The sequence below is a fragment of the Lichenostomus cassidix genome, unplaced genomic scaffold, assembly GCF_008360975.1.
Source record: "Lichenostomus cassidix isolate B80296 unplaced genomic scaffold, HeHo_3.0 HiC_scaffold_35, whole genome shotgun sequence".
NCBI lineage: Eukaryota > Metazoa > Chordata > Aves > Passeriformes > Meliphagidae > Lichenostomus > Lichenostomus cassidix.
Genome location: NW_028147256.1, coordinates 1,426,254 through 1,450,443, shown reverse-complemented (window position 1 = coordinate 1,450,443; position 24,190 = coordinate 1,426,254). Strand labels below are relative to the sequence as shown.

General features: G+C 47.5%; 1 protein-coding gene across 1 annotated transcript; it reads left to right on the top strand.

The window, feature by feature from the left end:
* Positions 1–132: 132 nt before the first annotated feature.
* LOC146424029 (general transcription and DNA repair factor IIH helicase subunit XPD-like) lies at positions 133–24,184 on the top strand (the record flags this gene model as incomplete). Its single annotated transcript, XM_085044105.1, has 12 exons — positions 133–164; positions 1,566–1,665; positions 4,226–4,303; positions 5,922–5,984; positions 6,085–6,198; positions 7,929–8,039; positions 11,698–11,814; positions 12,479–12,602; positions 16,681–16,777; positions 18,833–18,966; positions 19,499–19,667; positions 24,100–24,184. Coding segments are annotated over exons 1-12 (1,197 nt in total), but the record flags the coding sequence as incomplete, so codon positions are not given.
* Between the last annotated feature and the right edge of the window lie 6 nt (positions 24,185–24,190).

The window sequence follows — 24,190 nt, the reverse complement described above, 5'->3', positions numbered from 1 at the left end:
GCTCCGCGCTCGATTGCTCCCGCCCGTTGCCCGTCCCCACCGGATGATTGACAGCGCGCTCGGCCAATGGGAAGAAGGGGCGGGAGCGGCGGGAGCCAATCAGAGCTCAGGATGGGGGAAGGGGCGGGGCTTCGGCGGCGGCGCGAGGCGGCGGGAGCCATGAAGTGAGGGGAGAGGCTGAGGGGAAATTGGGGAAATTTGGGGTTTTTTTTTAATTTTTGAGGGGATTTTGTGGATTTTCAGGGGAATTTGAGGATTTTGGGGGTTTTTGAGGGGGTTTGGGGGGATTTTGAGGGTTTTTTGCGGGGTCTTGGCGGATTTTTGTGGGATTCTGGGGGATTTTTGAGGATTTTTGGGGATTTTGGGGCTTTTGAGGGGTTTTGGGGGAATTTGGGGATTTTCGGGGCATTTTGAGGGGTTTTTTGAGGGATTTTGGGAGTTTTGTGGGGTTTTGAGGGGAATTTGGGGGATTCGGAGGGAATTCGGCGAAATTTTGGGGATTTCTGTAGGATTTTGGGGTGATTTAGGGGGATTTTGAGGGGTTTTGGGGGGGATTTTGAGGGAATTTGGGGATTTTTTGGGGATTTGGATTTTTGGTGTGTTGGAATTGAGGGGATTTTGGGGTTTTTAGGGGATTTTGGGGAATTTTGGGGGTTTGGGGGATTTTGGGGTGTTTGGGGGGAATTTGGGGGATTTTGAGGTTATTTGGGAATTTTTTAGGATTTTTGTGGGATTTTGAGGGAGTTTGGGGATTTTGGGGGGGATTTTGGGTTTTTGGGGCATTTTGAGGGGATTTTTGGGGGATTTCGAGGGGAATTTGGAGGGATTTTGGGGGAGTTTGAGGGAAATTGAGGGGATTTTGTGGGATTTTTGTGGGGTTTTGAGGGGATTTGGGGTATTTTTGGGGGGCTTTGGGTGATTTTGGGGGAATTTTGAGGGATTTTGGGGTCCCGAGGAAGGGTTCGGGAGTATCCCAGTTCATCCCAGTCCCTAAATCCACCCCAAATCCCCTAAATCCACCCTAAATCCAACCCAAATCTCCCTGAAACCACCCTAAATACCCCAAAATCCCCCCCAATCCCCTAAATTCACTCCAAATCCACCCAAAATCCCCTAAATCCAACCCTAAATCCCTTAAATCCACCCCAAAATGCCATAAATCTTTCCAAAAATCCCCTAAATCCACCCCAAATCCACCCTAAATCTCCTAAAATGACCCCAAAATCAGCCCAAAATCACCCCAAATCCACCCCAAATCCCATAAATCTTCTCCAAAATCCCCTAAATTCACCCCAAATCTACCCCAAATCCCCTAAATCCACCTCAAAATCCCCCAAAATCACCCCAAAATCACTTCAAAATCCCCCTAAATCCACCCCAAAAATCCCCAAATCCACCCCAAAATCCCCTAAATCCACCCCGAAATCCACTAAATCCCCCTAAAATCAACTAAATCCACCCCAAATCCCCTAAATCCACCCTAAAATCCCCTAAATCCCCCCAAAACCCCAAAATCCCCCAAATCCCCCCAAAAATCCCCAAAAATCCCCAAAATCCCGTTTTAGGATCAACGTGGAGGGGCTGCTGGTGGTTTTCCCCTATGAGTTCATCTACCCCGAGCAGTTCTCCTACATGCTGGAGCTCAAACGGACCCTCGACGCCAAGGTGGGGATTTTTGGGGGGATTTTTGGGGGATTTTTGGGGGATTTTGGGGGATTTAGGGGATTTGGAGGGATTTACAGGGGAATTTGGGTGGATTTTGGGGATTTTGGGGATTATGGGGATTTTGGGGGGTGGATTTTGGGCATTTAGGGGATTTTGGGGATTTTGAGGTGGATTTTGGGTGGATTTTGGGTTTTTTTTGGAGGATTTTGGGTGGATTTTTGGGGTTTTTGGGTTTAGGGGGTGGTGGCTCTGAGGTGAGATTTTTGGGGTATTGTCTGGGGGTTCTGGATTTTGGGGGTTTGGGGGATTTGGGGGCATTTTTGGGGATTTGGGGGGATTTTGGGGGTTTGGAGGGGATTTGGGGGAATTTGGGTGGATTTTGGGGGGGATTTAGGGGATTTAGGGGATTTTGAGGTGGATTTTGGGGTGGATTTGGGTGGATTTGGGGGATTTAGGGAATTTGGGGTGGATTTGGGGGTGGGGAGGTTTAGGGGATTTTGGGTGGATTTGGGGGATTTGGATGGTTAGGGTCAGGTTGGGATTTTGGGGGGTGGATTTGGGGATTTTGGGGGGTCCTGAGGGGATTTTGGGGATTTGGGGTGGATTTAGGGAGTTTGGGGATGATTTAGGGGATTTGGGGTGGATTTAGGGGATTTTTGGGGATTTTGCGGTGGATTTAGGGGATTTAGGGTGGATTTGGGGGAATTTCAGGTGGATTTGGGGTGGATTTTGGGGGGGAATTTGGGTGGATTTAGGGGATTTGGGGTGGATTTAGTGGGATCCAGGTGGGATTTGGGGGACCAGGGTGGGATTTATGGGGTCCTGGGTGGGATTTAGGAGTGGATTTGGGGGATTTTGGGGTGGATTTGGTGGATTTTAGGGTGGATTTAGGGGATTTGGGGTGAGTTTAGGGGATTTGGGGTGGATTTGGGGTGGATTTAGGGGTGAATTTTGGGCTCCTTGGGATTTTGGGGTGGATTTAGGATATTTAGGGGATTTTGGGGTGGATCTAGAGGATTTTGGGTGGACTTGGGGTGGATTTATGGGATTTGGGGGAGATTTTGGGGTGGATTTAGGGGATTTTTGAGGGTCATGAGGGGCATTTGGGGTGGATTTAGGGGATTTGGGTGGATTTAGGGGATTTTGGGGTGGATTTTTGGGGGTCCTGAGGGGATTTAGGGTGGATTTGGGGTGGATTTAGGGGATTTGGGGTGGATTTATAGGATTTTTTTAGGGTGGCTTTAGAGGATTTGGGGTTCCTGAGGGGATTTGGGGTGGAATTAGGATATTTAGGGGATTTTAGGGTTGATTTAGGGGATTTTAGGGTGGCTTTAGGGGATTTGGGGGATTTTTTTAGGGTGGATTTGGGGGATTTTGGGGCGATTTAGGGGATTTGGGGTGGATTTAGGGGATTTGGGGTGGATTTAGGGGATTTTTTGGGTGGAATTATGGGATTTTGGGGTGGATTTATGGGATTTGGGGGATTTTTTGGGGATCTTGGGTGGATTTTGGGGTGGATTTAGGGTATTTAGGTGACTTTAGGATGGCTTTAGGACATTTAGATGATTTTTAGGGTGGATTTATGGGATTTACAGGATTTTAGGGTAAATTTAGGGCATTTAGGTGACTTTAGGATGGCTTTAGGACATTTAGGTGATTTTTAGGGTGGATTTATGGGATTTATAGGATTTTAGGGTGGATTTAGCAGATTTTGGGGAGGATTTAGGATGGATTTTAGGGTGAATTTAGAGCATTTAGATGACTTTAGGATGGCTTTAGGATACTTAGGTGATTTTTAGGGTGGATTTATGGGATTGATAGGATTTTAGGGTGGATTTAGGGGATTTATAGGATTTTAGGGTGAATTTAGGACATTTAGGTGATTTTTAGGGTGGATTTATGGGATTTATAGGATTTTAGGGTGGATTTATGGGATTTATAGGATTTTAGGGTGGATTTATGGGATTTATAGGATTTAAGGATGGATTTAGGTCACTTTAGGGTGACTTTAGGATGGCTTTAGGGGTTTAGGTGATTTTTAGGGTGGATTTATGGGATTTATAGGATTTTAGGGTGAATTTAGGATATTTAGGTGATTTTTAGGGTGGATTTATGGGATTTATAGGATTTTAGGGTGAATTTAGGATATTTAGGTGATTTTTAGGGTGGATTTAGGGGATTTATAGGATTTTAGGGTGGATTTATGGGATTTAGGGTGAATTTAGGGTATTTAGGTGATTTTTCGGGTGGATTTATGGGATTTAGGGTGAATTTAGGGTATTTAGGTGATTTTTAGGGTGGATTTAGGGGATTTATAGGATTTTAGGGTGAATTTAGGGTATTTAGGTGATTTTTCGGGTGGATTTATGGGATTTATAGGATTTTAGGGTGGATTTATGGGATTTATAGGATTTCAGGGTGAATTTAGGGTATTTAGGTGATTTTTAGGGTGGATTTATGGGATTTATAGGATTTCAGGGTGAATTTAGGACATTTAGGTGATTTTTAGGGTGGATTTATGGGATTTAGGGTGAATTTAGGATCCCCAAATGTCCCTCAGGGCCATGGGGTGCTGGAGATGCCATCGGGAACTGGGAAAACTGTCTCGCTGCTCTCCCTGATTGTCGCCTACCAGAGGGTGAGTCACACCAGTTTGCACCAGTTTGAACCAGTTGGGACCAGTTTGGACCAGTTGGGATGAGTTTAGATCCCAGTTTGAACCAGTTTGCACCAGTTTGGACCAGTTGGGACCAGTTTGAACAAGTTGGGACCAGGAAATCCCAGTTTAGATCCCAGTTTGGACCAGTTTGAACCAGGAAATCCCAGTATGGACTAGTTTGGACCAGTTTAGACCAGTTAGGATCCCAGTTTGAACCACTTTGAACCAGTTTAGATCCTAGTTTGGACCAGGAAATCCCAGTTTGAACCAGTTTGGACCAATTTAGATCCTGGTTTGGACCAGTTAATTCCAGTATGGATCAGTTTAGATCCCAGTTTGAACCAGGAAATCCCAGTTTGCACCAGTTTGGACCAGTTTGGATCAGTTTAGATCCCAGTTTGGACCAGTTTGGACTGGTTTGGATCGGCTTAGATCCCAGTTTGAACCAGGAAATCCCAGTATGGACCAGTTTGGACCAGCTAGGATCCAGTTTGAACCAGTTTGGATCGGTTTAGATCCTAGTTTGAACCAGAAAATCCCAGTTGGGACCAGTTTAGATCCCAGTTGGGACCAGTTTGGACCAGTTTGAACCAGTTTGGACCAGTTTAGATCCCAGTTTGGACCAGGAAATCCCAGTATGGACTAGTTTGGACCAGTTTAGATCCCAGTTAGGATCCCAGTTTGAACCAGTTTGAACCAGTTTAGATCCCAGTTTGAACCAGTAAACTCCAGTTTAGATCCCAGTTTGGACCAGGAAATCCCAGTTTAGATCCCAGTTTGGACCAGGAAATCCCAGTATGGACCAGGAAATCCCAGTTTGAACCAGTTTAGATCCCAGTTTGGACCAGTTTGGACTGGTTTAGATCCCAGTTTGAACCACTAGATCCCAGTTTGAATGAGGAAATCCCAGTTTAGATCCCAGTTTGGACCAGTTTAGATCCCAGTTTGGACCAGTAAACTCCAGTATGAACCAGTAAATCCCAGTTTATCCCACTAAATCCTATTAAATCCCAGTTTATCCCCTAAAATCCCATTAAATCCCACTAAATCCCATAAAATCCCACAAAATCCCCCAAATCCCATTAACCCTTTCCCCCCAGGCTCACCCCCTGGACATCTCCAAGCTCATCTATTGCTCCCAGTTTATCCCATTAAATCCCATTTTATCCCATTAAATCCCATTAAATCCCATAAAATCCCCTAAAATCCCATTAAATCCCATAAAATCCCACAAAATCCCCCAAATCCCATTAACCCTTTCCCCGCCAGGCTCACCCCCTGGACGTCTCCAAGCTGATTTACTGTTCCCAGTTTATCCCATTAAATCCCATTAAATCCCATAAAATCCCATTAAATTCTATTAAATCCTATTAAATCCCATAAAATCCCATAAAATCCCCCAAATCCCATTAACCCTTTCCCCCCCAGGCTCACCCCCTGGACATCTCCAAGCTGATCTATTGCTCCCAGTTTATCCCATTAAATCCCAGTTTATCCCAGTTTATCCCACTAAATCCCACTAAATCCCATTAAATCCCATTAAATCCTATTAAATCCCACAAAATCCCCCAAATCCCATTAACCCTTTCCCCGCCAGGCTCACCCCCTGGACGTCTCCAAGCTGATTTACTGTTCCCGCACTGTCCCCGAGATCGAGAAGGTCAGGAGGATTTTTTGGGGGATTTTTTGGGGGATTTTTTGGGGGATTTTTGGGGGATTTATGGGATTTGGGGATGGAAACCCCAAATCCCGTCCCCCAGGTGGTGGAGGAGCTGCGGAAACTTCTGGAATGTTACGAGAAGGAGTTGGGGGAACCTTTGCCCTACCTGGGGCTGGCGCTGAGCTCCAGGAAAAATCTCTGTATCCATCCCGAGGTGAGATTTTGGGATTTTGGGGGATTATTTGGGATTTTGGGGTTTTGGGATTTGGGATTTGGGATTTGGGGAACCTTTGCCTTACCTGGGGCTGGCGCTGAGCTCCAGGAAAAACCTCTGCATTCATCCCGAGGTGAGAAACCCCAAATTTGGGATTTTGGGGGATTATTTGGGATTTTGGGGGATTATTTGGGATTTTTGGGAATTGGGGGATTTGGGGATTTGGGAGTTGGGGAATTGGGGAGATTGGGAATTGGGATTTGGGGATTTAGGATTGGAGATTTGGGGAATTTGGGATTTGGGATTTTGGGTATTTGGGGTTTTGGGATTTGGGGAATTGGGAATTGGGGATTTGGGATTTGGGGAGATTGGGGAATATGGGGATTTGGGGATTTGGGATTTGGAGATTTGGGAATTGGGGGATTTGGGATTTGGGAATTGGGGAATCTTTGTCTTACCTGGGGCTGGCGCTGAGCTCCAGGAAAAATCTCTGTATCCATCCCGAGGTGAGATTTTGGGATTTTTTGGGGGATTATTTGGGATTTTTGGGTTTTGGGGGATTTGGGTTTTGGGAATTGGGGATTTGGGATTTGGGAGATTGAGGATTTGGAATTTGGGGATTTGGGAATTTGGGGAATTGGGATTTGGGAATTGGGGATTTGGAGCATTTGGGATTTGGGATTTTGGGATTTGGGATTTGGAGATTTGGGAATTGGGGAGATTGGGGATTTGGGAATTGGGATTTTGGGATTTGGGATTTGGGGGAACCTTTGCCTTACCTGGGGCTGGCGCTGAGCTCCAGGAAAAATCTCTGCATTCATCCCGAGGTGAGAAACCCCAAATTTGGGATTTTGGGGGATTATTTGGGATTTTGGGGGTTTGGAATTGGGAATTTGGGGATTGGGGAATTGGGGGATTTGCAGATTTGGGGATTTGGGAATTGGGAATTGAGAGATTTGGGGGATTTGGGATTTGGGGGATTTGGGATTTTGGGGATTTGGGATTTTGGGGATCTGGGAATTGGGGAGAGAGACCAGGAATTTGGGAATTTGGAGATTTGGGAATTTGGGGATTTGGGGTTTTGGGGTTTTGGGGTTTTGGGGATTTGGGATTGGGGAATTGGGGATTTGGGAATTGGGGGAATTCGGGATTTGGGGAATTGGGATTTGGGGAATTGGGCATTTTGGGGATTTGGGATTGGGGAGAGAGACCAGGAATTGGGGAATTTGGAGATTGAGGGATTTGGGAATTGGGGATTTGGGGGATTTAGGGATTTGAGAATTGGGGATTTTGGGGGTTTGGAGATTTGGGATTTGGGGATTTGGGGATTTTGGGAAATTTGGAAAATGGGGAATTGGGGGATTTGGGGATTTGGGATTAGGAATTTGGGGGATTTTGGGAATTGGGGATTGGGGATTTGGGGGATTTTGGGAATTTGGGGATTTGGGATTTGCGGGATTGGGAATTTGGGATTTGGGGAATTTGGGAAATGGGGAGATTGGGGAATATGGGGATTTGGGGAATATGGGGATTTGGGATTGGGGATTTGGGGTGGAATTGGGGCGTTTTGGGGTGGATTTTGGGGTAGATCCTGGTGATTTTGGGGTGGATCCCGGCAGATTTCAGGGACTTTGGGGTGGACCCCAGGGAATTTTGGGATTTTGGGGTGAATCCCACGGATTTTGGGGTGAATCCCATGGATTTTGGGGTGAATCCCAATCCCACCCCAGGTGTCAGCTCTCCGTTTCGGGAAGGAAGTCGACAGTCGCTGCCTGGCGCTGACAGCGTCTTACCTGCAGGACTCACCTGAGGGAACCAGAAACACCTGCAGCTTCTTCCAGGTGGGATTTGGGATTTTTGGGATTTTGGGGTTTGGGATTTTGGGATTTTGGGGTGTTTGGGATTTGGGGTTTGGGATTTGGGGGATTTGGGGTTTGGGGAGTTTGGGATTTGGGAGATTAGGGTTTGGGGAGCGTCTTACCTGCAGGACTCACCTGTGGGACCAAGAAACACCTGCAGCTTCTTCCAGGTGGGATTGGGAATTTTTGGGATTTTGGGATTTGGGATTTGGGATTGGGGAGTTTGGGATTTGGGGTTTGGGGGATTTGGGAATTGGGGGTTTGGGATTGGGGGGTTTGGGATTTGGGGAGCGTCTTACCTGCAGGACTCACCTGAGGGAACCAGAAACACCTGCAGCTTCTTCCAGGTGGGTTTGGGAATTTGGGGATTTGGGATTTGGGATTTTGGGATTTGGGATTTTGGGGTTTGGGATTTGGGATTTTGGGAGTTTGGGGTTTGGGGAGATTGGGGATTTGGGGAGCGTCTTACCTGCAGGACTCAACCTGAGGGAACCAGAAACACCTGCAGCTTCTTCCAGGTGGGATTTGGGATTTTTGGGATTTGGGGATTTGAGATTTTGGGATTTGGGATTTGGGATTTTGGGAGTTTGGGATTTGGGGGATTTGGGGTTTGGGGAGCGTCTTACCTGCAGGACTCACCTGAGGGAACCAGAAACACCTGCAGCTTCTTCCAGGTGGGATTTGGGGATTTGGGATTTGGGGATTGGGGGATTTGGGGTTTGGGATTGGGGGGTTTGGGGTTTGGGGTTTTGGGATTTTGGGATTTGGGATTTTGGGATTTGGGGAGTTTGGGATTTGGGGAGCGTCTTACCTGCAGGACTCACCTGAGGGAACCAGAAACACCTGCAGCTTCTTCCAGGTGGGATTTGGGATTTTGGGGATTTGGGATTTTGGGATTTGGGGTTTTGGGGAGTTTGGGGTTTGGGGTTTTGGGGAGTTTGGGATTTGGGGAGTTGGGGATTTGGGGTTTGGGGTTTGGGGAGCGTCTTACCTGCAGGACTCACCTGAGGGAACCAGAAACACCTGCAGCTTCTTCCAGGTGGGTTTGGGATTTTGGGATTTGGGATTTTGGATTTTGGGGATTTGGGGTTTGGGATTTGGGGAGTTTGGGGTTTGGGGTTTGGGGAGATTGGGGATTTGGGGAGTGTCTTACCTGCAGGACTCACCTGAGGGAACCAGAAACACCTGCAGCTTCTTCCAGGTGGGATTTGGGGTTTTTTGGGATTTTGGGGTTTTGGGATTTGGGGTTTGGGAGTTTGGGGTTTGGGGGGTTTGGGATTGGGGGATTTGGGGTTTGGGATTTGGGGTTTTGGGAATTGGGGGGTTGGGGAGCGTCTTACCTGCAGGACTCACCTGAGGGACCAAGAAACACCTGCAGCTTCTTCCAGGTGGGATTTGGGATTTTGGGGTTTGGGGTTTGGGATTTGGGATTTGGGGTTTGGGGATTTGGGATTTGGGGGGTTTGGGATTGGGGGGTTTGGGATTTGGGGAGCGTCTTACCTGCAGGACTCACCTGAGGGAACCAGAAACACCTGCAGCTTCTTCCAGGTGGGTTTGGGGTTTGGGAAGTTGGGATTTGGGGAGTTTGGGGTTTGGGGGATTTGGGATTTGGGGTTTGGGGGTTTGGGTTTTGGGGAGTTTGGGATTTGGGATTTTGGGGGATTTGGGGAGCGTCTTACCTGCAGGATCCACCTGAGGGATCCCGAAACACCTGCAGCTTCTTCCAGGTGGGATTTGGGATTTTGGGGTTTTGGGATTTTGGGGATTTGAGATTTGGGGTTTTGGGATTTTGGGGTTTGGGGATTTGGGGTTTTGGGATTTGGGGGATTTGGGATTGGGGAGATTGGGGATTTGGGGAGCGTCTTACCTGCAGGACTCACCTGAGGGAACCAGAAACACCTGCAGCTTCTTCCAGGTGGGATTTGGGATTTTGGGGTTTGGGATTTTGGGATTTGGGATTTGGGATTTGGGGATTGGGGAGTTGGGGATTTGGGAACTTGCTGATTGGGGAATTTGAGAATTTGGGAATTGGGGGATTTAGGGACTTGGGAACTGGGAAATTCAGGAATTTGGGAACTGGGGAATTCAATAATTCGGAATTTGGGAAATTTGGGATTTGGGAAATTCAGGGATTTGGGAACTGGGGAATTGGGGAATTTGGGGATTTGGGAACTTGCTAATTGGGGAATTTGGGAATTTAGGGATTTGGGAATTGGGGAGATTTGGGGGAATCACCCTGAGGTGAGAGACTGGGAATTGGGGATTTGGGAATTTGGGAATTCGGAGATTTGGGGATTTGGGAATTTGGGAATTCAGGAATTTGGGAATTCAGGAATTTGGGAATTCAGGAATTTGGGAATTCAGGAATTTGGGGATTCGGGAATTTGGGGAATTCGGGAATTTGGGCATTTGCTAATTGGGGAATTCAGGAATTTGGGATTTGGGGAATTCAGGAATTTTGGGAACTGGGGAATTCAGGAATTTGGGAACTGGGGAATTCAGGAATTCAGGAATTTGGGAATTGGGGAATTGGAGAATTTGGGGATAATTGAGGGATTTGGGAACTGGGAAATTCAGGAATTTGGGAATTCGGGAATTCAGGAATTTGGGATTTGGGGAATTCAGGAATTTGCTAATTGGGGAATTCAGGAATTTGGGAACTGGGGAATTGGGGAATTTGGGGATTTGGGGACTTGCTAATTGGGGAATTTGGGGATTTAGGGATTTGGGAACTGGGGGAATCACCCTGAGGTGAGAGACTGGGAATTGGGGATTTGGGGATTTGGGAATTCGGAGATTTGGGGATTTGGGAACTGGGGAATTCAGGAATTTGGGAATTCAGGAATTTGGGGAATTGGGGAATTTGGGCATTTGCTAATTGGGGAATTCAGGAATTTGGGATTTAGGGAATTCAGGAATTTGGGAATTGGGGAAATTCAGAAACTTGGGAACTGGGAAATTGGGGATTTGGGAATTGGGGAATTTGGGAATTGGGGAATTTGGGAATTTGCTAATTGGGGAATTTGAGAGTTTGGGGAATTTGGGAATTGGGGAATTCAGGAATTTGGGAACTGGGGAATTGGGGATTTGGGAATTGGGGGATTTGGGATTTGGGAATTGGGGAATTTGGGAATTTGGGGATTTGGGAATTGGGAAATTTGGGGATTTAGGAATTTGGGAATTGGGGAAATTTGGGAATTTGCTAATTGGGGAATTTGAGAGTTTGGGATTTGGGAATTGGAAATTCAGGAATTTGGGAATTTGCTAATTGGGGAACTTGCTAATTGGGGAATATGAGAATTGGGGATTTGGGAATTTGGGGATTTGGGAATTCGGGAATTTAGGAATTCAGGGATTTGAGAATTTGGGGATTTGGGAATTCAGGGATTTGGAATTTGGGAATTCAGGGATTTGGGAATTGGGGAATTTGGGAATTCAGGGATTTGGGAATTCAGGGATTTGGGAATTGGGAAATTCGGGGATTCAGGGATTTGGGATTTGGGGAATTCAGGAATTTGGGAATTGGGAATTGGGGAATTCAGGAATTTGGGAATTCAATAATTCAGGAATTCGGGAATTCAGGGATTTGGGAATTTGGGAATTTGGGGTTTGGGATCTGTCCCTGCCTGTCCCCCTGCAGGAGTTCGAGGCTCGGGGCAGACAGAGCCCTTTGCCCTTTGGGGTTCACAACCTGGACGACCTCAGAGCTTTGGGGAGGCAGAGGGGATGCTGTCCCTATTTCCTGGCCAGAGCTGCTGTAAGGGATCCTAAAATATCCCAAAATATCCCAAAATCCCCCAAAATCCCATGAAATACCCCCAAAATACCTCAAAAATAGCTCAAAATTACCCCCAAATAGCTCAAAATTACCCCAAAATATCCCTAAATCATCCTAAATTCCCCCTGCTGTCCCTATTTCCTGGCCAGAGCTGCTGTAAGGGATCCTAAAATATCCCAAAATATCCCAAAATCCCCCAAAATCACACCGAAATACCCCAAAATCACCCAAAATCCTCTCAAAATTACCCCTAAATCAGCCTAAATCACCCCAAATCACACCTGCTGTCCCTATTTCCTGGCCAGAGCTGCTGTAAGGGATCCCAAAATATCCCAAAATCCCCCAAAATCCCCCAAAATCCCCCAAAATCCCCCCAAAATCACCCCACAACTCCCCCTGGGGACCCAAAATCCCCCCAAATCACCCCAAATCCCCCCAAAATCACCCCAAAACCACCCCAAAATTATTCTAAACCACAAATCCCACCCAAAATTGCCCCAAAATCCCCTAAAATCACCCTAAAATCCCCCAAATCCCCCCAAAATCCCCCTACAACTGCCCCTGGGGACCTCAAAATCCTCTAAAATCACCCCAAAGTTCCCAAAATTCCCAAATTCACCCCAAAATTTCCCAAATCTCCCAGCTCTCGCAGGCCAACGCGGTGGTTTACAGCTATCACTACCTGCTGGATCCCAAAATCGCTGGTTTGGTTTCGGCAGATCTCGCCAGATCCTCCGTCGTGGTGTTTGATGAGGCTCACAACATCGGTGAGAATCCCCCAAAAATCACCCCAAAAACATCCTAAAAACATCCCAAAATCATCCCAGAAATCATCCCAAAAATACCCCAAAAACCACCACAAAAATCGCCCCGAAATCACCCCAAAATCACACTAAAATACCCAAAAAATTCCCCAACTATCCCCCAAAAATCATCCCAAAAACATCCCAGAAATCATCCCAGAAAGCATCCTAAAAGCATCCTAGAAACATCCCAAAATCATCCTAGAAACATCCTAAAAATAGGCCAAAAATACCCCAAAAATCATCCCAGAATCACCCCAAAAATCCTCCTGAATTCATCCCAAAAACATCCCAGAATCATCCCAAGAACATCCCAAAATCATCCCAGAAACATCCCATAAATCACCCCAAAAATTCCCCCCAAAATCACCCCAAAATCCCCTAAAAATCATCCCAAAATCATCCTAAAAGCATCCTAAAAACACCCCAAAAATCACCTCAAAAACATCCTAAAATTATCCCAAAATCGTCCCAGAATCATCCCAGAAATCATCCCAAAAATCACCCCAAAACTACCCCAAAAACCACCACAAAAATCGCCCCAAAATCACCCCAAAATCACACTAAAATACCCAAAAAATTCCCCAAATATCCCCCAAAAATCATCCCAAAAACATCCCAGAAATCATCCCAAAATCATCCTAGAAACACCCTAAAAATAGGCCAAAAATACCCCAAAAATCATCCCAGAAATCACCCCAAAAATCCTCCTGAATTCATCCCAAAAACATCCTAAAAACATCCCAAAATCATCCCAGAATCATCCCAAAATCATCCCAAAAAATCCCCCAAAAATCATCCCAAAAATTCCCCCCAAAATCACCCCAAAATCCCCTAAAAATCATCCCAAAATCATCCTGAAAGCATCCTAAAAACACCCCAAAAATCACCCCAAAAACATCCTAAAATTATCCCAAAATCATCCCAGAATCATCCTAAAAACATCCCAGAAATCATCCCAAAAATCCTCCCCGAAATGCCCCAAAAATCCCCCCAAAAACTCCCCAAGATCACCCCAAAATCACTGCAAAATCACCCTAAAATATCCCAAAAATTCCCCTGAAATTGCCCCAAAAACATCCCAAAAACATCCCAAAAACATCCCCAAAATCACCCTGAAATTGCCCCAAAAATCATCCCGAAATCCCCTAAAAATCATCCCAAAAACATCCCAAAAACACCCTAAAATACCCCAAAAATATGCCAAAAATCATCCCAAAATCATCCCAAAAACATCCCAAAATCATCCCAGAAACATCCCAAAAATCTCCCCGAAATCACCCCAAAAATCATCCCAAAATCGCCTCAAAATCACCCCAAAAACATCCCAAAAATCGTCCCAAAACCATTCCAAAATCATCCCAAGAACATCCTAAAATCATCCTAAAAATCCCTTAAAAATCATCCCAAAATCATCCTAAAATCATCCAAAAAATCACCCCAAAATCACCCCAAAAATCATCCCAAAAATCACCCCAAAAACATCCCAAAACTATCCCAAAAATCCCCTAAAAACCATCCCAAAATCATCCCAGAATCATCCTAAAAGCATCCTAAAAATCATCCCAAAATCACCCTAAAATCCCCAAAATTCCCCCAAAATCACCCCAAATCCCCCTAAAATCACCCCAAATCCCCCCAAATCATCCCAAAATCCCCAAAAGTCACCCTAAAATCACCCCAAAAACACCCCAAATCCCCCTAAAATCATCCCAAAATCCTCCCAAATTCCCCCAAAATCCTCCACCCCAAATCCCCAGTGGGTTTTTACATCCCCCAAACCCCATTTTGGGGTCACTTTTTGGGGTTTTTCTCTCTCCCCAGACAACGTGTGCATCGAGGCCATGGCAGTGACCATCCCAAAATCACCCAAAATCACCCCAAATCCCCCCAAATCATCCCAAAATCCCCAAAAGTCACCCTAAAATCTCCCAAAAATTCCCCCAAATTCCCCCAAAATCACCCCACCCCAAATCCCCAGGGGGTTTTTACATCGCCCAAACCCATTTTAGGGTCACTTTTTGGGGTTTTTCTCCCCCAGACAACGTGTGCATCGAGGCCATGGCAGTGACCATCCCAAAATCACCCCAAATACACCCCAAATCCCCCAAAAATCACCCTAAAATCACCCCAAAAACGCCCCAAATCCCCCTAAAACCACCCCAAATTCCCCCAAAATCCTCCACCCCAAATCCCCAGGGGGTTTTTTTACATCCCCAAACCCCATTTTGGGGTCACTTTTTGGGGTTTTTCTCCCCCCAGACAACGTGTGCATCGAGGCCATGGCAGTGACCATCACCCCCAGACCCTTTTTTGGGATCTCTTTTTGGGGTCTCCAGCCCCATTTTTGGGGTCTCCAGCCATATTTGGGGTCTCCAGCCCTTTTTGGGGTCTCCAGCCCCCTATTTGGGATCTCCAGCCCCATTTTTGGGATCTCCAGCCCCATTTTGGGGTCTCAGGGCATTTTTGGGGTATCCAGCCCCATTTTTGGGGTCTCTTTTGGGGTCTCCAGCCCCATTTTTTGGGATCACCATCTTATTTTTGGGGTTTTTTTACAGCCTCAGCCCCATTTTTAGGGTCTCCAGCCCTTTTTGGGGTCTCCAGATCCTTTTTGGGGTCTCTTTTTGGGGTCTCTTTTTGGGGTCTCCAGCCCCATTTTTGGGGTTTTTTTACACCCCCCGCCCCATTTTCAGGGTCTCCAGCCCCATTTTTAGGGTCCCCAACCCCATTTTTGGGGTTTTTTTACACCCCCAGCCCCATTTTTGGGGTCTCCAGCCCATTTTGGGGTCTCCAGCCCCATTTTTGAGGTCTCCAGATCCTTTTTGGGGTCTCTTTTTGGGGTCTCCAGCCCCATTTTTGGGGTCTCCAGCCATATTTAGGGTCCCCAACCCCATTTTTGGGGTTTTTTTACACCCCCAGCCCCATTTTTGGGGTCTCAGGGCACTTTTGGGGTCACTTTTTGGGGTTTTTCTCTCCCAGACAACGTGTGCATCGAGGCCATGGCAGTGACCATCCCAAAATCACCCCAAAACACCCCAAAATCACCCCAAATCCCCAGGGGTTTTACATCCCCCTGACCCTATTTAGGATCTCCAACCCCTATTTGGGGTCTCAGGGCACTTTTGGGGTCACTTTTTGGGGTTTTTCTCCCCCAGACAACGTGTGCATCGAGGCCATGGCAGTGACCATCACCCCCAGACCCTTTTTGGGGTCTCCAGCCCCATTTTGGGGTCTGGTTTTGGGGTCTCAGGGCACTTTTGGGGTCTCCAGCCCCTATTTGGGGTCTCTCCTCTCCCCCCAGCCCCCTATTTGGGGTCTCCAGCCCCATTTTTGGGATTTTTTTACACCCCCATCCCCATTTTTGGGGTCTCCAGCCCTTTTTAGGGTCTCTTTTTGGGGTCTCCAGCCCCATTTTTGGGGTCTCAGGGCATTTTTGGGATCTCCAGCCCCATTTTTGGGGTTTTTTTACACCCCCAGCCCCATTTTTGGGGTCTCAGGGCACTTTTGGGGTCACTTTTTGGGGTTTTTCTCTCCCAGACAACGTGTGCATCGAGGCCATGGCAGTGACCATCCCAAAATCACCCCAAATACACCCCAAATCCCCCTAAAATCACCCCAAATCATCCCAAAATCACCCCAAATCCCCCTAAAATCAATCACCCCAAATCATCCCAAAATCCCCCTAAAATCACCCCCAAAACACCCCAAATCCCCCTAAAATCACCCCAAAATCACCCCAAATTCCCCAAAAATCCTCCACCCCAAATCCCCAGGGGTTTTTTTTACACCCCAAACCCCTTTTTGGGGTCCCTAAACCCCATTTTTGGGGTTTTTCTCCCCCAGACAACGTGTGCATCGAGGCCATGGCAGTGACCATCCCAAAACCACCCCAAAAATCCCCCAAAAACATCCCAAAACACCCCAAAATCACCCCAAATCCCCAGGGGTTTTACATCCCCCTGACCCTATTTAGGATCTCCAACCCCTATTTGGGGTCTCAGGGCACTTTTGGGGTCACTTTTTGGGGTTTTTCTGTCCCCAGACAACGTGTGCATCGAGGCCATGGCAGTGACCATCACCCGCCGGACTCTCGATCGCTGCCAGGCCAACGTGGGAGCTCTGCAGAGTGCTGTGCAGAGGTCAGTTGGGGGGATTTGGGGGATTTTTGGGGGGTTTTTGGGGATTTGGGGGGATTTTGGGGGCTTTTTAGGGGAGATTTGAGGGGATTTGGGGAAGTTTATGGGGGATTTTTTTGGGATTTTGGGGGTTTTGGGGATTTTGGAGGGATTTGGGGAGATTTGGGGGGATTTTGGAGGCTCTTTGGGGTTTTGGGGGATTTGGAGAGGGATTTGGGGTGGTTTTGGGGGTTTTGGAGGAATTTTGGGGTGATTTGGAGGAATTTGGGGGATTTTTGGGGGTTTAGGGGATTTGGGGGCTTTTAGGGTGGATTTGAGGATTTGGGGAGGTTTATGGGGGATTTTGGGGGGGATTTGGGACGTTTTGGGGGGATTTGGGGAGATTTTGGAGGCTTTTAGGGTTTTGGGGGATTTTGGGGGATTTTGGGGGGTTTGGGGAGGTGTTTGGGGAGTTTCGGGGGTTTTTGGGGGGATTTTGGGGGTTTTGGGATTTTTGGGGGGATTTGGAGGGTTTTGGGGGAGTTTGGGGGAATTTTGGGGTTTTTGGGGTGAGGAGTTTGGGAGTTTTGAGGGGATTTTGGGGAGGTTGGGGAGGGTTTTGGGGGAGATTTTGGGGATTTTAGGGGGATTTGGGGGATTTGGGATCTCAGAGATGGATTTGAGGGGATTTGGGGTGGGTTTTGGGGATGTTTTGGGGAGTTTGAGGGGATTTTTGGGGATTTTAGGGGGATTTTGGAGGTTTTGGGGTTTTTGGGGGATTTGGGGGTTTTAGGATCTGAGAGATGGATTTGGGGGATTTTGGGGGTTTTAGGGGGATTTGGGGGGTTTTGGGGGGATTTGGGAGATTTTGGGGGATTTTAGGGATTTGGGAGACTTTGGGGGATTTGGGGGTTTTGAGGATTTTGGGATCTCAGAGATGGATTTGGGGGGTTTTGGGGAGGTTTGGAGAGGTTTTTGGGGGGATTTGGGGGGATTTGGAGAGGTTTTTGGGGGATTTTGGGGGCTCTTTACAGGGGTTTTTGGGGGGGCATTTTTGGGGATGTTTTTAGGATCTCACAGACATTTTTGGGATCCCATTTAGGATCAAGGAGTCAGATTGGTTCAGGGGCTGCTGTGGGGTTTCCAGGCTGGATTTTGGGGTTTCCAGGCTGGATTTTGGGGTTTCCAGGATGGATTTTAGGATCCCATTGATGGATTTAGGATCCCATTGATGGTTTTTAGGATCTCAGGATGGTTTTTAGGGTTTCCAGGCTGGATTTTGGGGTTTCCAGGATGGATTTTAGGATCCCATTAATGGTTTTTGGGATCCCATTGATGGATTTAGGATCTCAGGATGATTTTTAGGATCCCATTGATGGATTTAGGATCTCAGGATGGTTTTTAGGATCTCAGAGCTGGATTTGGGATCTGAGATGGTTTTTGGGATCCCATTTAGGATCAGTCAGATTGGTCCAGGGGCTGCTGTGGGGTTTCCAGGCTGGATTTTGGGGTTTCCAGGCTGGATTTTGGGGTTTCCAGGCTGGATTTTAGGGTTTCCAGGATGGATTTTGGGGTTTCCAGGTTGGATTTTGAGGTTTCCAGGATGGATTTTGGGGTTTCCAGGCTGGTTTTTGGGGTTTCCAGGCTGGTTTTTGGGGTTTCCAGGCTGGATTTTGGGGTTTCCAGGCTGGATTTTGGGGTTTCCAGGATGGATTTTAGGATCCCATTAATGGTTTTTGGGATCCCATTGATGGATTTAGGATCTCATTGATGGATTTAGGATCTCATTGATGGATTTAGGATCTCAGGATGATTTTTAGGATCTCAGAATGGTTTTTGGGGTTTCCAGGCTGGATTTTAGGGTTTCCAGGCTGGATTTTGTGGTTTCCAGGTTGGTTTTTAGGGTTTCCAGGATGGATTTTGGGATCCCATTGATGAATTTTAGGATCCCATTGATGGTTTTTAGGATCTCAGGATGATTTTTAGGATCTCAGGATGGTTTTTGGGGTTTCCAGGATGGATTTTAGGATCCCATTGATGATTTTTGAGGTTTCACAGCCATTTTTGGGATCCCTTTAGGATCAAGGATTCCGACTCTCGCCGCCTGGCAGAGGAGTATCGCCGTTTGGTCCAAGGGCTGCGCGAGGCTGGAGCTGCTCGAGAATCTGATCTCTTCCTGGCCAACCCTGTGCTGCCCGACGAGATCCTGCAGGGTAGGAGATCCCAAAATCTGGGCGTTTCCTGGCCCTGACCCTGGTTTCCCTGGTTTTCCCAATTTTTCCCAAATTTTCCCCAGTTTTTTCCAATTTTTTTCCAATTTTTTCTTCATTTTTTTCCAATTTTTCCCCATTTTTCCCCATTTTTTCTTCATTTTTTCCCAATTTTTTCTTCATTTTTTTGTCTTTTTTTTCATTTTCCCCCATTTTCCCCCATTTTTCCAATTTTTTCTTCATTTTTTCCCCGTTTATTCCCATTTCCCCCATTTTTTCAATTTTTTATTGCTTTATACCTTATTTTTCCCCCATTTTTCCAATTTTTTCTTCATTTTTTTCCCGTTTATTCCCATTTTTCCCCATTTTTCCAATTTTTTATTGCTTTATTCCTCATTTTTTCCTCACTTTTCCGATTTTTTCCTCATTTTAACTCACTTTTTCCCCGTTTTTTCCCCATTTCTCCCCATTTTATCAATCTTTTTTTCATTTTTTCCCATTTTTTCCTTGTTTTAACTCATTTTCCCCCTCCCAGAGGCCATCCCGGGCAGCATCCGCACCGCAGAGCACTTTGTGGGATTCCTCCGCCGGCTGGTGGAACATCTCCGAGCTCAGCTGAGATCTCCCCGAGTGCAGCAGCTCAGCCCTGCAGCTTTCCTCAGGGAGCTCAGGGACAGGGTCTGCATCGAGCGCAAACCCCTCAGGTGAGCCAAAAAATGGGGTTGGGAGCCCAAAAAATGGGGTCAGGAACCCAAAAAATGGGATTAGGAACCCAAAAAATGGGGTTGGGATGCTAAAAAATGGGGTTGGGAGCTCTAAAAACCCCAAAAAATGGGATCTGCAGCCTAAAAAATGGGATTTGCACCCCAAAAAATGGGGTTGGGATGTTAAAAAATGGGATTGGGAGCCCAAAAAATGGGGTCAGGAACCCAAAAAATGGGATTAGGAACCCAAAAAATGGGGTTGGGAGCTCCAAAAACTCCAAAAAATGGGATCTGCAGCCTAAAAAATGGGGTTGGGAGCCCCAAAAATGGGGTTGGGACCTTTAAAAACCCCAAAAAACGGGGTTGGGAGGCTGAAAAATGGGATTAGGATGTGTAAAATCCCCAAAAAATGGGATTGGGAGCCCAAAAAATGGGATCTGCATCGAGCGCAAACCCCTCAGGTGAGCCAAAAAATGGGGTCAGAAACCCAAAAAATGGGATCAGGAACCCAAAAAATGGGGTTGGGATGCTAAAAAATGGGGTCTGGAGCTCCAAAAATGGGGTTGGGACCTTTAAAAACCCCAAAAAATGGGGTTGGGACCCCAAAAAACCCAATTGGGACCACGAGAAATGGGGTTGGGAGCCCAAAAAATGGGATCTGCATCGAGCGTAAGCCCCTCAGGTGAGCCAAAAAATGGGGTCAGGAACCCAAAAAATGGGATCAGGAACCCAAAAAATGGGATCAGGAACCCAAAAAATGGGATCAGGAACCCAAAAAATGGGATCTGCACCCCAAAAAATGGGGTTGGGATGTGTAAAATGCCCAAAAAATGGGGTTGGGAGCCCAAAAAATGGGGTTGGGATGTTAAAAAATGGGGTTAAGACCTCTGAAAACCCCAAAAAATGGGGTTGGGATGTTAAAAAATGGGATCTGCGCCTTGAAAAATGGGGTTGGGAGCCTAAAAAATGGGGTCAGGAACCCGAAAAATGGGATCTGCACCCCAAAAAATGGGATTAGAAACCCATAAAATGGGATCAGAAACCCAAAAAATGGGATCTGCATCGAGCGTAAGCCCCTCAGGTGAGCCAAAAATGGGGTGGGGAGCCCGAAAAATGGGATCAGGAACCCAAAAAATGGGGTTGGGAGCTCTAAAAACCCCAAAAAATGGGATCTGCAGCCTAAAAAATGGGGTTGGGAGCCCCAAAAATGGGGTTGGGACCTTTAAAAACCCCAAAAAACGGGGTTGGGAGGCTGAAAAATGGGGTTGGGATGTGTAAAATGCCCAAAAAATGGGATTGGGAGGTTGAAAAATGGGGTTGGGACCCCAAAAAATGGGATCTGCACCCCAAAAAATGGGGTTGGGACCTTTAAAAACCCCAAAAAATGGGGTTGGGAGATCAAAAAATGGGGTTAAGACCTCTTAAAACCCCAAAAAAATGGGGTTGGGACCCCAAAAAATGGGATTGGGATGTTAAAAATGGGATTTGCACCCCAAAAAATGGGGTTGGGACCTCTAAAAACCCCATTAGGACCCCAAAAAATGGGATCTGCATCCTGAAAAGTGGGGTTGGGACCCCAAAAAATGGGGTCTGCACCTCAAAAAATGGGATTAGGATGTGTAAAATCCCCAAAAAATGGGGTTGGGATGTTAAAAAATGGGGTCTGGAGCTCCAAAAATGGGGTTGGGACCCCAAAAAATGGGATCTACACCCCAAAAATCCCCTCGAAAATCCCCCAAATTCTCCTAAATCCTCCAAATTCCCCCCAAAATCCCCCAAATTCTCCTCCAAAATGCCCCAAATTCCCCTGCAAAATCTACTCCAAAATCCCCAAAAATCCCCCAAAAACCCCAAATAATTCCTGGCAGGTTCTGTGCCGAGTAGATTTTGGGGTCCCTGGGGTGGATTTTGGGGTCCCTGGGGTGGTTTTTGGGGTTTTTGGTGTCCCTGGGGTGGTTTTTGGGGTTTTTGGGGTCCCTGGGATGGATTTTGGGGTCCCTGGGGTGGATTTTGGGGGTTTTTTTGGGTTTTTGGGGGTTTTGGGGTCCCTGGGGTGGATTCTGGGTTCCCTGGGGTGGATTTTGGGGTCCCTGGGGTGGATTTTGGGGTTTCTGGGGTGGATTTTGGGGGTTTTTTTGGGTTTTTGGGGTCCCTGGGGTGGTTTTTGGGTTTTTTGGGGTCCCTGGGATGGATTTTGGGGGTTTTTTTTGGGTTTTTGGGTTTTTTGGGGTCCCTGGGATGGTTTTTGAGGTCCCTGGGGTGGTTTTTGGGGTTTTTTGGGATCCCTGGGGTGGTTTTTGGGGTTTTTTTTGGGTTTTTGGGGTTTTTGGGGTCCCTGGGTTGGTTTTTGGGGTCTCTCGGGTAGTTTTTAGGGTCCCTGGGGTGGTTTTTGGGGTCCCAAATCCCCAAATCTCCCCTCAGGTTCTGTGCCGAGCGGCTGCACTCTCTGCTCCCTGGGGTGGTTTTTGGGGTCCCTGGGGTGGATTTTGGGGTTTTTGGGGTCCCTGGGATGGTTTTTGGGGTTTTTAGGGTCCCTGGGATGGATTTTGGGGTCCCAAAATCCCCCAAATTTCCCCTCAGGTTCTGTGCCGAGCGGCTGCACTCTCTGCTCCCTGGGATGGTTTTTGGGGTTTTTTTTGGGTTTTTGGGGTTTTTGGTGTCCCTGGGATGGTTTTTGGGATCCCTGGGGTAGTTTTTAGGGTCCCTGGGATGGATTTTGGGGTCCCTGGAGTGGATTTTGGGGGTTTTTTTTGGGTTTTTGGGTTTTTTGGTGTCTCTGGGTTGGTTTTTGGGGTCCCTGGGATGGTTTTTGGGGTTTCTGGGTTGGTTTTTGGGGTTTCTGGGGTGGATTTTGGGGGTTTTTTTTGGGTTTTTGGGTTTTTTGGTGTCTCTGGGTTGGTTTTTGGTGTCTCTGGGTTGGTTTTTGGGGTCCCTGGGATGGTTTTTGGGGTCCCAAAATCCCCAAATCCCCCCTCAGGTTCTGTGCCGAGCGGCTGCACTCTCTGCTCCCTGGGGTGGTTTTTGGGGTCCTTGGGTTGGATTTTGGGATTTTTGGGGTCCCTGGGATGGTTTTTGGGGTCCCTGGGGTGGATTTTGGGGTTTTTGGGGTCCCTGGGGTGGTTTTTGGGGTCTCTGGGGTGGATTTTGGGATTTTTGGTGTCCCTGGGATGGTTTTTGGGGTCCCAAATCCCCCAAATCTCCCCTCAGGTTCTGTGCCGAGTAGATTTTGGTGTCCCTGGGGTGGATTTTGGGGTCTCTGGGTTGGTTTTTGGGTTTTTTGGGGTCCCTGGGGTGGATTTTGGGGTCCCTGGGATGGTTTTTGGGTGTTTTGGGGTCCCTGGGATGGATTTTGGGGTCTCTGGGTTGGTTTTTGGGGTTTTTTGGGATCCCTGGGGTGGTTTTTGGGGTTTTTTTGGGGTTTTTGGGGTCCCTGGGATGGATTTTGGGGTCCCTGGGGTGGATTTTGGGGTCCCTGGGATGGTTTTTGGGTGTTTTGGGGTCCCTGGGATGGATTTTGGGGTCTCTGGGTTGGTTTTTGGGATCCCTGGGATGGTTTTTGGGTTTTCTGGGGTCCCTGGGATGGTTTTTGGGGTCCCAAATCCCCCAAATCTCCTCTCAGGTTCTGTGCCGAGTAGATTTTGGTGTCCCTGGGGTGGATTTTGGGGTCTCTGGGTTGGTTTTTGGGGTCCCTGGGATGGTTTTTGGGTGTTTTGGGATCCTTGGGGTGGTTTTTGGGGTCCCTGGGATGGTTTTTGGGTTCCCTTTTTGGGTTTTTGCGTGGATTTTGGGGTCCCTGGGGTGGATTTTGGGGTCCCAAATCCCCCAATCTCCCCTCTCAGGTTCTGTGCCGAGCGGCTGCACTCTCTGCTCCCTGGGATGGTTTTTGGTGTCCCTGGGATGGATTTTGGGGTCTCTGGGATGGTTTTTGGGGGTTTTTTTGGGTTTTTGGGGTTTTTGGTGTCCCTGGGATGGTTTTTGGGGTCCCTGGGATGGTTTTTGGGTTCCCTTTTTGGGTTTTTGGGTGGATTTTAGGGTCCCTGGGATGGTTTTTGGGGTCCCAAAATCCCAAATCTCTCCCCTCAGGTTCTGTGCCGAGCGGCTGCACTCTCTGCTCCCTGGGGTGGTTTTTGGGGTTTCTGGGGTGGTTTTTGGGGTTTCTGGGGTGGATTTTGGGGTTTTTGGGGTCCCTGGGATGGTTTTTGGGGTCCCTGGGGTGGTTTTTAGGGTCCCTGGGATGGTTTTTGGGGTCCCTGGGATGGTTTTTGGGATCCCTGGGGTGGATTTTGGGGTCCCTGGGATGGTTTTTGGGGTCCCTGGGGTGGATTTTGGGGGTTTTTTTGGGTTTTTTGGGGTCCCTGGGATGGATTTTGGGATTTTTGGGGTCCCTGGGGTGGTTTTTGGGGTCCCAAATCCCCCAAATCTCTCCCCTCAGGTTCTGTGCCGAGCGGCTGCACTCTCTGCTCCGCACTCTGGCTCTGCCTGACGTCGCTGATTTCTCCCCAATCACCCTGGTGGCCAATTTT